Raw genomic sequence first — 15,412 nt, forward strand, 5'->3', positions numbered from 1 at the left:
CCAACGTAGGCACGCTCCCTGGCTATCTCTAGTTGCATTTGTCAGGCGTAGGGCAGCGGTCAGCCCAGGTTCCATCACCCTAGAGCTCGTCCGATATTTTGTATTACTTTGCTTGTCCCTTGCTATCCCTAGCCATTGGGATTCATGACAGTATAGCCGGCCCACAAAGTGTTAATTGTTTGGGCTGAAGCAGGAGAATTAGAAGTGTTTTAGGGAAATTTTTTTTTTTTTTTTTTCCTTCAGAGTTTTGCTGCCTAGCCCTTAATTGCTGTCTAGCTGCTTCTTACCTCCTCTTAACCCTTGAATGGCTCTGATATTAGCTGTTTAACATGGATGTCCAGAGTTTGGCTTCCAGCCTGAGTAATCTCGCGGCAAAAGTTCAAAACATACAGGATTTTGTTGTTCACACTTCCATGTCTGAACCTAGAATTCCTATTCCAGAGTTCTTTTCTGGAGATAGATCTACCTTCCTGAATTTCAGGAACAATTGTAAATTGTTTCTTTCTTTAAAATCTCGCTCCTCTGGAGACCCTGCTCAACAGGTTAAGATTGTAATATCTTTCCTGCGGGGCGACCCTCAGAATTGGGCATTTGCATTGGCACCAGGGGATCCTGCATTGCTCAGTGTGGATGCGTTTTTTCTGGCATTGGGATTGCTCTATGAGGAACCCAACCTGGAGATTCAGGCTGAAAAGGCTTTATTAGCCCTCTCTCAGGGGCATGATGAAGCGGAAATATATTGTCAAAAATTTCGGAAATGGTCGGTGCTTACTCAGTGGAATGAGTGCGCCCTGGCTGCAAACTTCAGAAATGGTCTTTCCGAGGCCATTAAGGATATTATGGTGGGATTCCCTACGCCTACAGGTCTGAATGAGTCGATGGCTATGGCCATTCAGATTGATCGGCGTTTACGGGAGCGCAAACCCGTGCACCACTTGGCGGTGTCTTCTGAACAGGCACCTGAGACTATGCAATGTGATAGAATTCAGTCCAGAAGTGAACGGCAAAATTATAGGCGGAAAAATGGATTGTGTTTTTATTGTGGTGATTCAGCTCATGTTATATCAGCATGCTCTAAACGCACAAAAAGGGTTGATAAATCTTTTGCCATTGGTACTCTGCAGCCTAAGTTCATTTTGTCTGTGACTTTGATTTTTTCACTGTCTTCCATTTCCGTCGATGCCTATGTGGATTCAGGCGCTGCCCTGAGTCTTATGGATTGGTCATTTGCTAAACGCTGCGGTTTTAGTCTGGACCCTCTGGAAGTTCCTATCCCTCTGAAGGGAATTGACTCTACACCATTGGCTATGAATAAGCCGCAGTATTGGACACAAGTGACCATGCGCATGACTCCCGTTCATCAGGAGGTGATTCGCTTCCTTGTACTGTATAATTTACATGATGTACTAGTGCTTGGTCTGCCATGGTTACAAACTCATAATCCTGTCCTGGACTGGAAAACAATGTCTGTGTTAAGCTGGGGATGTCAGGGGGTTCATGATGATGCACCTCCGATTTCAATCGCTTCATCTACTCCTTCTGAGATCCCTGCGTTTTTGTCTGACTATAGGGATGTTTTTGAGGAGCCTAAGCTCAATTCGCTCCCTCCTCATAGAGATTGTGACTGTGCTATAGAATTGATTCCTGGCAGTAAGTTCCCTAAGGGTCGTTTATTTAATCTGTCACTGCCAGAGCATACTGCTATGCGGAATTATATTAAGGAGTCCTTGGAAAAGGGACATATTCGTCCATCTTCATCCCCTCTGGGAGCAGGTTTTTTTTTCGTGGCCAAAAAAGATGGTTCCCTGAGGCCTTGTATAGATTATCGCCTTCTGAATAAGATTACAGTCAAATATCAGTATCCACTGCCATTATTGACTGATTTGTTTGCTCGCATTAAGGGGGCTAGGTGGTTCACTAAGATAGATCTTCGCGGTGCGTATAATCTGGTGCGGATAAAACAGGGTGACGAGTGGAAAACCGCATTTAATACGCCTGAGGGCCATTTTGAGTATTTGGTAATGCCTTTTGGACTCTCCAATGCTCCGTCAGTCTTTCAGTCCTTTATGCACAATATTTTCCGTGAATATCTGGATAAGTTTATGATTGTGTATTTGGATGATATTTTGGTGTTTTCTGATGACTGGGAGTCTCATGTTTTACAGGTCAGGAAGGTGTTTCAGGTTCTGCGGGCCAATTCTCTGTTTGTGAAGGGCTCAAAGTGTCTCTTCGGAGTCCAGAAGATTTCTTTTTTGGGGTACATTTTTTCTCCTTCTACTATTGAGATGGATCCCGTCAAGGTTCAGGCGATTTGTGACTGGACACAACCTACATCTGTTAAGAGCCTTCAGAAGTTCTTGGGGTTTGCTAATTTTTATCGTCGGTTCATTGCTAATTTTTCCAGTATTGTTAAACCTTTGACTGATTTGACTAAAAAGGGTGCTGATGTTGCTGATTGGTCTCCTGCGGCCGTGGAGGCCTTTCGGGAACTTAAGCGCCGGTTTTCTTCTGCTCCTGTGTTGTGTCAACCAGATGTTTCACTTCCTTTTCAGGTTGAGGTTGATGCTTCCGAGATTGGAGCGGGGGCGGTTTTGTCACAGAGAAGTTCTAATGGCTCGGTGATGAAGCCATGTGCATTCTTCTCTAGAAAATTCTCGCCCGCCGAGCGCAATTATGATGTGGGTAATCGGGAGCTTTTGGCCATGAAGTGGGCATTTGAGGAGTGGCGTCATTGGCTTGAGGGTGCTAAACATCGTGTGGTGGTCTTGACTGATCACAAAAATCTCATTTACCTTGAGTCTGCTGTTGTGGATTCTGTTTGTGGGCTCCCTCTGGTGGTTACTGCTGGTACTGGGTGACTTTGGTGGGTTGCGGCCTTTGGTTTCCACCTGTCCATCAGTGGCTGGGTGTTTCCTATTTTACCTGGCCTTTCTGTCATTTCCCTTGCCGGCTATCAATGTATTCAGATGTGCTCTGTTTGGTTCTTGCCTACCTGCTCCCAGATCTTTCAGGATAAGCTAAGTGCTGATTTTCAGTTGTTTGGTTTTTTGTCCAGCTTGCTTATTATGTCTCTATGCTAGCTGGTAGCTCTAGTGGACTGAGGTTCTCCCCATGTGCCATGAGTTGGCACATGGGTTCTTGTAATCTCAGGATGGTTTTTTTGATTAGGGTTTTTTGCTGACCGCTCAGTCCCCTTTTGTATCGTTCTGCTTTCTAGTTTACAGCGGGCCTCAATTTGCTAAAACTATATATATCATCTCTATGTGTGTGCCTTCCTCTCATTTCACCGTCAATACATGTGGGGGGCAACTATATCTTTTGGGTTTCATTCCGCTGGAGGCAAGTGAGGTCTTTATTTTCTCTGCAGTGCTAGTTAGCTCTTAGGCTGGTGCGTGGCGTCTAGAACCAACGTAGGCACGCTCCCTTGCTATCTCTAGTTGCGTTTGTCAGGCGTAGGGCAGCGGTCAGCCCAGGTTCCATCACCCTAGAGCTCGTCCGTAATATATTTGTACTTTGCTTGTCCTGTGCTATCCCTAGCCATTGGGATTCATGACAGTCTGCCAGGCGTTTGAATCCTAGACAGGCTCGTTGGTCGTTGTTTTTTTCTCGTTTCAATTTCGTGGTTTCATACCTGCCAGGTTCTAAGAATGTGAAGGCAGATGCTCTTTCCAGGAGTTTTGTGCCTGACTCTCCTGGAGACTCTGGGCCTACTGGTATCCTTAGGGATGGGGTAATATTGTCCGCCGTATCCCCAGACTTGCGACGTGCATTGCAGGAGTTTCAGGTGGATAAACCGGATCGTTGTCCGCCAGAAAGACTGTTTGTTCCGGATGATTGGACCAGTAGAGTCATCTCCGAGGTCCATTCTTCTGTGTTGGCTGGTCATCCTGGAATATTTGGTACTAGAGACTTGGTGGCCAGGTCTTTTTGGTGGCCTTCCTTGTCTAGGGATGTGCGTACCTTTGTGCAGTCTTGTGAAGTGTGTGCTCGAGCTAAGCCTTGCTGTTCTCGGGCCAGTGGGTTGTTGTTATCCTTGCCCATCCCGAAGAGGCCTTGGACGCACATTTCCATGGATTTTATTTCTGATCTCCCGGTTTCACAGAAAATGTCCGTTATCTGGGTTGTGTGTGACCGCTTTTCTAAGATGGTTCATTTGGTGCCCTTGCCTAAGTTGCCTTCCTCCTCTGAGTTGGTCCCTTTATTTTTTCAGAACGTGGTTCGTTTGCATGGGATTCCGGAGAATATCGTTTCTGACAGGGGATCCCAGTTTGTGTCTAGATTTTGGCGGACGTTTTGTGCCAAGATGGGCATTGATTTGTCTTTCTCGTCTGCATTCCATCCTCAGACGAATGGCCGGACGGAGCGAACTAATCAGACCTTGGAAACTTATTTGAGGTGTTTTGTTTCTGCTGATCAAGATGACTGGGTTGCTTTTTTGCCACTGGCCGAATTTGCTCTTAATAATCGGGGTAGTTCTGCCACGTTGGTCTCTCCTTTTTTTTGTAATTCGGGGTTTCATCCTCGTTTTTCCTCTGGTCAGGTGGAGTCTTCGGATTGTCCTGGAGTGGACGTGGTGGTGGACAGGCTACATCAGATTTGGAATCAGGTGGTGGACAATTTGAAGTTGTCTCAGGAGAAGACTCAGCAGTTTGCTAATCGCCATCGCCGCGTGGGTCCCCGACTTCTTGTTGGGGATTTGATGTGGTTGTCTTCTCGTTTTGTCCCTATGAAGGTTTCTTCTCCTAAGTTCAAGCCTCGGTTCATCGGTCCTTATAGGATCTCGGAGATTCTTAACCCTGTATCTTTTCGTTTGGATCTCCCAGCATCGTTTGCTATTCATAATGTGTTCCATCGGTCGTTGTTGCGGAGGTATGAGGTGCCCGTTGTTCCTTCGGTTGAGCCTCCTGCTCCGGTGCTGGTGGAGGGAGAATTGGAGTATGTTGTTGAGAAGATCTTGGATTCTCGTGTTTCCAGACGCAAACTCCAGTATTTGGTTAAGTGGAAGGGTTATGGTCAGGAGGATAATTCCTGGGTGGTCGCCTCCGATGTTCATGCGACTGATTTGGTCCGCGCCTTCCATAGAGCTCACCCTGATCGCCCTGGGGGTTCTCGTGAGGGTTCGGTGACCCCTCCTCAAGGGGGGGGTACTGTTGTGGATTCTGTTTGTGGGCTCCCTCTGGTGGTTACTGCTGGTACTGGGTGACTTTGGTGGGTTGCGGCCTTTGGTTTCCACCTGTCCATCAGAGGCTGGGTGGTTCCTATTTTACCTGGCCTTTCTGTCATTCCCTTGCCGGCTATCAATGTATTCAGATGTGCTCTGTTTGGTTCCTGCCTACCTGCTCCCAGATCTTTCAGGATAAGCTAAGTGCTGATTTTCAGTTGTTGGTTTTTTTGTCCAGCTTGCTTATTATGTCTCTATGCTAGCTGGTAGCTCTAGTGGACTGAGGTTCTCCCCATGTGCCATGAGTTGGCACATGGGTTCTTGTAATCTCAGGATGGTTTTTTGATTAGGGTTTTTTGCTGACCGCTCAGACCCCTTTTGTATCGTTCTGCTTTCTAGTTTACAGCGGGCCTCAATTTGCTGAACCTATATATATCATCTCTATGTGTGTGCCTTCCTCTCATTTCACCGTCAATACATGTGGGGGGCAACTATACCTTTTGGGGTTCATTCCTCTGGAGGCAAGTGAGGTCTTTATTTTCTCTGCAGTACTAGTTAGCTCTTAGGCTGGTGCGTGGCGTCTAGAACCAACGTAGGCACGCTCCCTGGCTATCTCTAGTTGCGTTTGTCAGGCGTAGGGCAGCGGTCAGCCCAGGTTCCATCACCCTAGAGCTCGTCCGATATTTTGTATTACTTTGCTTGTCCCTTGCTATCCCTAGCCATTGGGATTCATGACAGACAGCGCAGCCCAGCAGCAGAGCCCATGGACAGCTCAGCCCAGCAGCAGAGCCCATGGACAGGGCAGACCAGCAGCAAAACCCATGGACAGCACAGCCCAGCAGCAGAGCCCATGGACAGCGCAGCCTAGCAGCAGAGGACATGGACAGCACAGCCCAGCAGCAGAGCCCATGGACAGCGCAACCCAGCAGCAGAGCCCATGAACAGGGCAGCCCAGCAGCAGAGCCCATGGACAGGACAGCCCAGCAGCAGAGCCCATGGACAGCGCAGCCCAGGAGCAAAGCCCATGGACAGCACAGCGCAGTAGCAGAGCCCATGGACAGCTCAGCCCAGCAGCAAAGCCCATGGACAGGGCAGCCCAGCAGCAGAGCCCATGGACAGCTCAGCCCAGCAGCAGAGCCCATGGACAGGGCAGCCCAGCAGCAGAGCCTATGGACAGGGCAGCCCAGCAGCAGAGCCCATGGACAGCACAGCCCAACAGCAGAGCTCATGGACAGTGCAGTCCAGCAGCAGAGCCCATGGACAGCGCAGCCCAGCAGCAGAGCCCATGGACAGCGCAGCCCAGCAGCAGAGCCCATGGACAGGTGAGCCCAGCAGCAGAGCCCATGGACAGCGCAGTCCAGCAGCAGAGCCCATGGACAGCGCAGCCCAGCAGCAGAGCCTATGGACAGGGCAGCCCAGCAGCAGAGCTCATGGACAGCGCAGCCCAGCAGCAGCGCCCATGGACAGCACAGCCCAGCAGAAGAGCCCATGGACAGCGCAGCAGTAGTCAATTTTGCGCTCCACAATGGCAGCTGTCATCTCGTGGGTCTCATAGTGAGGGTCTCTGCCTACCACACACTATGCCATTGAGTGGAGGGATAACCCCTGTATTGGCACCCTCTCATGACTCAGACAAAGCCTGAAGAAGAAACGTTCTCGGACTTGGTTTTATTGAAGTTTTGGATATTGAGGTCCCATCCGTGACTCCTGTACATGTTGGCAGAGCCACCATTGCTCACAATAGAAGATTGTGGAAAATGCACCGCACTCACAAAAGTGCAGAAAGGGCGACACCATCACATACTTACACAGGCACTAACAATCCCAGCAGTATCTCCACCACCCTGACCGTCTGTACATAGTGATTGTGCCCTGCGGCGACCCCACAAGCCCCAGTCCATATATATATATATGTATTTATAATGTACCTTCATAAACAGGGAGCGAAGCATGCCGCACTCGTTGCCACTATGTGCCGCACCCTGTGCCCGCCATAACGCCGGAGATTATCATCTGGCCCGGGCACGAGGGTGTAATGCCAGAGATCTTTATGGGGTACATGCACAAGGACCCTCAGACTTTACAGAGAGCATTCTGGCATTGGCAGGGGCACTCTATCACACTGGCATCATTGGCGTAGAGCGTAATGTGACATCTCTGTGCCAGCGCCATCTATGGTTTACCAATGGGTGTCCCGTACTCCTTCCTCACGCTCACACAAGTCAGGCACTTCTTATAAAATGACACCATCCGCTTCTGCATCAGTTTGAAGGCCATGCAGATAATGGCCATGCCCAGCACCGTATACACTGACAGAAGCAGGAAAAACTTTGGGTGATCAGGAAAAATGTCGCCAAATCCAATGGTGGTCAGCGTTATAAAGCAGAAGTAGAAAGCCTCCAGCGTGGTCCAACACTCCCACAGGGGCAGGATCAGGGCCCCCAGCATGATGAACGCTATCACCACCAAGATGATGACCAGGATGGGCACGTCCAGCTGCTCCAGCTCCGCGCCAAGCTTGTCAAAGTTCAGTAGAGCCGGATGGGGGGTCTGCTTCATTTCCAGCTCGGGGCAGGAGTAGCACCTCATAAATGGGCCTTTTTTGGGTAAAACTCTTTCAGTGTTCTTCAATATCAGCAGCTCAAATATGTCCAGATTTCGGAGCTGCAGGAAGTTGTTCTTCACCGGCGCCTGGCTCTTCAGGATGTCTGTCAGATTCAGTGGTTCCTTGATGGATACGTGGCTGACCATAGTGGATGGAGGAGCCGACCTCTCCGGGAGACGACTCCGGCTACGGAAGACACTGGCTCTATGCCAGAAACATCGGTGCCAGGCGTCCAGAGCAGAGTTGTATGCCCGGGACATGAAAACAGCAAGGATATCACCAAGGTCCGCCAGCAGAAGAAGCATCAGAGGAATGCCAATTGCTGCATACAACATGGTGGCCACTCTCCCTAGCTGGGTGATGGGCACCATCCGACCATAACCTGAAAGGGAGACAGATGGAAGCCTTGTAAATCAACAGGTTAAATCCCTGATGTCTAGTGGGACAATACATCATGATCCTGGTGTCTCGTGGGATAATAGATCACATCCTTGGTGTCAAGCTCGCGCCCAGACTGGTTGGCGCGGGCATGCGGGGGTGTGGCCCCACTAGACCACAGACCAAACTTCCCTGGAAGGGGCATAACTAAGTAGCTTCCTAGGTGTTCGCTGGAGCCTCTGATGGTGAGGTCAGACTTGTGCAATAGGAAGCTACCAGGTACCACTCAAGGGTGGAGTCTGGCTGTTGCTGCTGATCCCACCGGGGAACGGAACATAGACAGGCAAGCACGGCTGGCACACTGGCAGACAGGCGGGCACGGCTGGGACACAGGCAGGCAGACGGGTATAACAGAGAAACTGGCAGGCAGGCGGGCACGGCTGGGACACAGGCAGGCAGACGGGTATAACAGAGAAACTGTCAGGCAGGCGGGCACGGCTGGGACACAGGCAGGCAGACTGGTATAACAGAGACACTGGCAGGCAGGCGGGCACGGCTGGGACACAGGCAGGCAGACTGGTATAACAGAGACACTGGCAGGCAGGCGGGCACGGCTGGGACACAGGCAGGCAGACGGGTATAACAGAGACACTGGCAGGCAGGCGGGCACGGCTGGGACACAGGCAGGCAGACTGGTATAACAGAGACACTGGCAGGCAGGCGGGCACGGCTGGGACACAGGTAGGCAGACTGGTATAACAGAGACACTGGCAGGCAGGCGGGCACGGCTGGGACACAGGCAGGCAGACGGGTATAACAGAGACATTGGCAGGCAGGCGGGCACGGCTGGGACACAGGCAGGCAGATTGGTATAACAGAGACACTGGCAGGAAGGTGGACACGGCTGGGACACAGGCAGGCAGACGGGTATAACAGAGACACTGGCAGGCAGGCGGGCACGGCTGGGACACAGGCAGGCAGACTGGTATAACAGAGACACTGGCAGGCAGGCGGGCACGGCTGGGACACAGGCAGGCAGACGGGTATAACAGAGACACTGGCAGGCAGGCGGGCACGGCTGGGACACAGGCAGGCAGACGGGTATAACAGAGACACTGGCAGGCAGGCGGGCACGGCTGGGACACAGGCAGGCAGACTGGTATAACAGAGACACTGGCAGGCAGGCGGGCACGGCTGGGACACAGGCAGGCAGACGGGTATAACAGAGACACTGGCAGGCAGGCGGGCACGGCTGGGACACAGGCAGGCAGACGGGTATAACAGAGACACTGGCAGGCAGGCGGGCACGGCTGGCTCTCTGGTAGGCAGACGGGTATAACAGAGACACTGGCAGGCAGGCGGGCACGGCTGGGACACAGGCAGGCAGACGGGTATAACAGAGACACTGGCAGGCAGGCGGGCACGGCTGGCTCTCTGGTAGGCAGACGGGTATAACAGAGACACTGGCAGGCAGGCGGGCACGGCTGGGACACAGGCAGGCAGACGGGTATAACAGAGACACTGGCAGGCAGGCGGGCACGGCTGGCTCTCTGGTAGGCAGGCAGGTACAGGTGGCTTTCTGGAAGGACAGGCGGACAAGGCTGGTACACTGGAAGAACTGGTAGGGACCGGTCTGCAGGCAGGTATGTAGAACAGGTAAGAACCTGTTTGGACAGGAGGACTAAATAATAGCTAGAGAAAGACTGCAAGAGTGGATGCAGAGCAAAAGCACAGGAGCTAGAGCCAAGAACAGAAACGCAGGAGGCGGAGCCTAGAGCTGGAGGCGGAGCCAAGCACATGACCGCAGGAGGCGGAGCCAAGAGCTGGAGGCGGAGCCAAGTGCAGACATGCAGGAGGCGGAGCCAAGTGCAGAAACACATGAGGCGGAGCCAAGAGCGGGAGAAGTAGAACCACAAGGAGCAGAGCAAGGTAGAACCACAAGAAGCGGAGCCGCAGAGCGACAGCTGAGCGGAGCCGCAGAGCAGGGCCACAGAGTGCAGAGCAAAGTCAGAGTACAGAGCAAAGTGCAAAGTGCAGAGTAAAGCTACAGAGAGCAAAGCTGAGAGCAAAGCCGCAGAGTGCAGAGCTGAGCAGAGCAAAGTCAGAGTGCAGAGCAAGACACAGAGTGCAGAGCCGAGAGCAAAACCACAGAGTGCAGAGCAAGTTCACAATGCAGAGCAAGGAGCAAAGCAAGGTTGCAGAGAGCGGAGCCGAAAGCAGAGTAAAGCAAGACACAGAGGGCAGAGCAGGGCAAAGCAAGACACAGAGTACGCACAGCAGAAAAAGCAAACCAAGGCAGGGATATAAACAGACACAGGAACGGGACTAGGCTAAAGCCCCCGTCACACTAAGCGAGGTCGCTAGCGAGATCGCTGCTGAGTCACAAGTTTTGTGATGCAACAGCGACCTCAGTAGCGATCTCGCTATGTGTGACACGTACCAGCGATCAGGCCCCTGCTGTGAGATCGCTGGTCGTGTCGGAATGGCCTGGACCTTTTTTTGGTCGTTGAGGTCCCGCTGACATCGCTGAATCGGTGTGTGTGACATGGATTCAGCGATGTCTTCACTGGTAACCAGGGTAAACATCGGGTTACTAAGCGCAGGGCCGCGCTTAGCAACCCGCTGTTTACCCTGGTTACCCGGGGACTTCGGCATCGTTGGTCGCGGGAGAGCGGTCTGTGTGACAGCTCCCCAGCGACCACACAGTTACTAAACAGCGACGCTGCAGCGATCGGCATCGTTGTCTGTATCGCTGCAGCGTCGCTAAGTGTGACGGGGCCTTAAGACAGAGTCAGGAACGAGACTAGGCACAGAGACATAGAGACATGGACACAAGCCAGGGTACGAAGCCCCTCTGGGTGGCTACACAGAAAACAGACCAGGGTACAACGCCCTCCTGGGTGGTAGACATGAGAGTAAGCGAGACAGGGCCTGGCACCTGGAGTAAGTTGCACAGGCCCCCACCAATGGGTGGGGATGTCTTAAATACAGGAAGCTTCATGGTGATTGGCCAGGGACACCTTAGCAAGGTGCACAGTCTCTATAAGAAACAGGAGTTGCCGGCGCCGCCCCCCTATGCACACAGACAGAGCATGCACAGAGCAAGCAGCAGACATGAGGCACACAGCATGGAGCTGGTGTAATGAGCTGGCCGGCTGTGACTGTTCTGTGATCATTGACATAGAAGAATCTGTGACAGACACTGCCCCCGTGTGGCCAGAAGTTATACCTATGCCGAATGTGATTACAGAGAAACAAACTGTATTGGCTAAGCTCCCCCCTGTTATGTCATGTGATCAGGAAGGAGAGGAAGAAAAAGCCCGGGAAGTCTGTCGGTGCAGAGAGAGATCAGTGTGTGATCTGGCGTCCTCCCATATATGCGACATAGGAGATTGCCTGGATGATTCCCCTCCCTTGAAAGCTGACTTCCAGATTCTTCCCAGCTCCCACACTGCAGACCACTCAGCGGTGACATCTCCACAGATCCTGAACCCACGAACTGTAAGCGGGTCCTCTGTTGAGAGGCCGAACATTCCACCCCTACCTGCCGTACCCCAAGGACTACAGTTTGGACCTGAGAGACGGAATTTTGTTTAATCCCTGTTGTTTTCTCTTCGGCTGGAGCGTCCCCCTGCAGTGACAGGCCTGCGACGTGGGAAGATAACCTTCTGGAGCAAAGAGACTGGTAACGTGTGGATAGGGAAAGTGAGGGACAGTTTGTATTACACGTTATTTCTGTGGATAGGCATATTTTGTGTTGTTTATTATTGTGTTCCGCTGTGTTAAGGAAAAATGTATAACAGTAAAGATATGTTTGTTAAAATGGAATCTGGGTGTGGAAGTTTTGCTGGGCCAGATCATGGATATACATGGGCGGCCTTGCCCTCGTCCACTTCATCTGGCGTAGTCGGCAGGATCTGTGCCCAGCAGGATTCCCACCCAGGCCCAGTGTACAGTCAGAAACCGCCGCCTGTGTCCATTGTAAACCAGGTCAGGAAATTTGGCGGGCGAAACTACCCCGTACCAGAGTGGGCGGAACAAGTGCGGATACTGGGAGAAATGTATAATATTGACCCTAAGACCTTGGCGGAAATGGCGGTACTGACGCTAGAGGGGGAGGCATGGACGACAGTCAGACTGGAGACGGTCAGGGGGCAGCGTGTGTTAGAGGATTTGGTGCGGGTGCTGGAAAAGACCTATGGACCTACTACGTACCAGGGAACACTGCGATACCTGTTCTTCAGACGGACACAGCTTGAATGGGAGGACATTCCCCAATATGCAAATGCCCTTCAGGTACTCCTTGAACAAGTCTGTGCAAGAGGGGAACAACTGGCTACTATAGCTCCTCGTGACCTGGTACTGAGAGACCAATTTGTTATAGGGCTGAGAGACCAGTATCTTAACCGTACGCTACAGGACTTGATTCGGATGACGCCGACTCTCACCTTCGCTGAAGTCAAGCAGGAAGCCATAGAACGTTCTAGGGGACCCGTCATGGATGTGGGGACTCAGAGCGCTGCGTGCAGATCCATATTAAACAGTAAACAGCCCAACAGTGACACCGAGGAGCTGAAACAGATGGTAGCAGATTTACAGCAACAGGTGTCACAGTTAACACTAGAACGACAGAGAGACCAGCGGATACGACCTAGCCGTCCCGCGGGACCGTGTTGGTCATGTGGTGACCCTCGCCACAGGGCGAATCGTTGTCCTCAACGAACAAACCATCAGTTACCACGACGAACAGAATATCGGCTACATCCACAAGCAGAGCCACCACGCCAGGTCTCACCACAATGGCCGCCGTTAAACTAGACACCGCTGCAGCTGAGGTACGAGCAGCAGGGGGGACAGAGAATGGGGTGTAGAAAAACAGAACCAGCAACGGAGTACTCTTGCCTCGAGTAGTCCTATACTTGAAGTTATTCTGGAGGGAATTGCGGTACAAGGATTGATGGACACTGGGTCGCAAGTGACCACGATCTCTGAACAGTTTTATGAAAAGTACCTCAAACCAAGAACTGCTTGTGATCCAGATACCACCGTTAAGATAATTGCGGCTAATAACCTACCCATTCCAGTAACCGGAGTCGCCTGGATGGATACGAAGGCCTGTGGACAAGACCTAGGAAAACGAGGAATCGTCATTGTCAAGGAAGGCTTCGGCTCCGAGACCCCAGTAATAATTGGAATGAATATCTTGAAAGACCTAGATCTTATGCTGTTGACAAGAAAAGGGCCCAAGTACTGGCAGAAAGTTACCAAACATAAACCGACTCGTCTGGCGTTCCAGCGCGTAATCCGGACCGTTGGACTTCAACAGATGGCAAAGGAACAACTACCCCTAGCAGCCATTAAAGTGCCCCGCTGTACTCCGATTACTTTGCCCGCTGAAAAAGAGACAGTCATTTCCCTGCCTCTTAACACCAACCGACAACTTGAAGGAGTTGAAGTGTTAATCGAACCGAGGGCTCCAAGTGGGGGTAAGCTAAACCCACTAGTCGCCCGCACCCTAGCCGTCGTGAGGAACGGAAGAGTCCCTGTCAGGTTAAACAACACCGCAGACGTAGGTGTAGCTCTCGAGGCTGGCACGCAACTTGCCAGAGTATATGCTCTACCCACAGAAGTGAACCCCATGGGACCCTTACAATTCACCCCATCTACAGAAGATGGCCGGACGGTAACTGTCTCAGCCATAAATGCTCAAGCAGATGATGAAGACATTGGGCGAAAACTACTGGAAAAAGTGCAACTGGACCCGTCCCAGTACACCAAACAGGAAGTGTCTCAAATGGAGAAACTACTGCGAGAACACCAAGACTCCTTTGCAAAGCATGACACTGACTTCGGGTACACCACCAGTATCCAACACGAGATTCCCACGGGTGATGCTGCCCCTATTCGCGAGAGGTACCGACAAATACCACCTCAACAATACCAGGAGGTGAAAAGCCTCTTAGAATCTATGCTACACGCCGGAGTGGTGCGGGAAAGCCAGAGCCCATGGGCTGCACCCGTGGTGATAGTCAAAAAGAAAGATGGATCCCTGAGATTTTGCGTAGACTACCGTCGGTTGAACGCTTGCACGATCCGGGACTCCTATCCACTCCCCCGGATCGAAGAGTCACTGACCGCCCTGAAAAAGGCCAAATATTTTTCGTCTCTAGACTTGGCCAGTGGATATTGGCAGGTCCCCATGAGTGAGAAGGACAGAGAAAAGACCGCCTTCATCCTTCCCATGGGCCTGTACGAGTTTGACCGGATGCCATTCGGCTTGAGTAACGCACCAGGGACCTTTCAGAGACTGATGGAACGCTGTCTGGGAGATTTCAACTTCGAATTCACGCTGATATACCTTGATGACATCGTGGTATACTCCGCCACCTTCGAGGATCATCTTCACAAGCTTGGCAAAGTGTTCCAGCGCTTGAAGAAACACGGCCTGAAGTTGAAGCCCAGCAAGTGCCATCTATTCCAGCAGGAGATCGATTACCTGGGGCACCGGATCTCGGTCGAAGGTGTCCAACCCTCTCCAGAGAAGATAGCAGCTGTCCAAGAGTGGCCACAGCCAACTACCATCAAAGAAGTCCAGGCTTTCCTGGGGCTAGCGGGCTATTACCGCCGATTTGTCAAGGACTTTGCCCGGCTTGCGGAACCACTGCATGAGACCCTCCGAGGAACCGCGAACAGTCCCAGAGGACGACGCATCAGCTGGGGGCCCGACCAAGAAAAATCCTTCCGGGCGCTTCAAGCTGCTCTGACATCACCCCCTATTCTGGCATTTGCAGACTACACCTTGCCGTTCCAGTTATACACCGACGCCAGCCTTCAAGGTCTCGGGGCGGTCCTCTCCCAAGTCCAAGATAACAAGGAACGCATAATAGCCTATGCCAGTAGATCCCTCCGTGAAACTGAAAAGAACCCCGTCAACTACAGCTCTTTCCGCCTGGAACTCCTGGCCCTGACCTGGGCTATGACAGAGAAGTTTGCTGGCTACCTGACAGGGGCGGAGGTGCTGGTCGTGACAGACAACAATCCTCTTGCCCACCTAGAAAATGCCAAACTAGGGGCAATGGAACAGCGCTGGATGGCAAGGCTCTCTAGATTCCAATACAAAATTAAATACAGAGCAGGGAAGGAGAATCAGAATGCTGACAGCCTTTCCAGAGTTACATCATCCCCGCCAGTGGGGAACCGGGATGAAGAGTTGGAGGAAGATGAACTGCCTGACTTTGCCCGGCTAGCTAAACAAATAGAAGATAGCC

General features: G+C 51.8%; 1 protein-coding gene across 1 annotated transcript in view; it reads right to left on the reverse strand.

Annotated features, from left to right (window-relative positions):
- Positions 1–7,096: 7,096 nt before the first annotated feature.
- KCNK18 (potassium two pore domain channel subfamily K member 18) overlaps positions 7,097–15,412 on the reverse strand; it is a 40,947-nt gene continuing 32,631 nt past the window's right edge. The window contains exon 3 of the mRNA XM_077257893.1: positions 7,097–8,148. Coding sequence (XP_077114008.1) covers positions 7,334–8,148 — 815 coding nt within the window. The 3' untranslated portion in view covers positions 7,097–7,333. The remainder of the gene's footprint in view (positions 8,149–15,412) is intronic.

The sequence above is a fragment of the Ranitomeya variabilis genome, chromosome 4 (genome assembly GCF_051348905.1).
Source record: "Ranitomeya variabilis isolate aRanVar5 chromosome 4, aRanVar5.hap1, whole genome shotgun sequence".
NCBI classification, from domain to species: Eukaryota; Metazoa; Chordata; class Amphibia; order Anura; family Dendrobatidae; genus Ranitomeya; species Ranitomeya variabilis.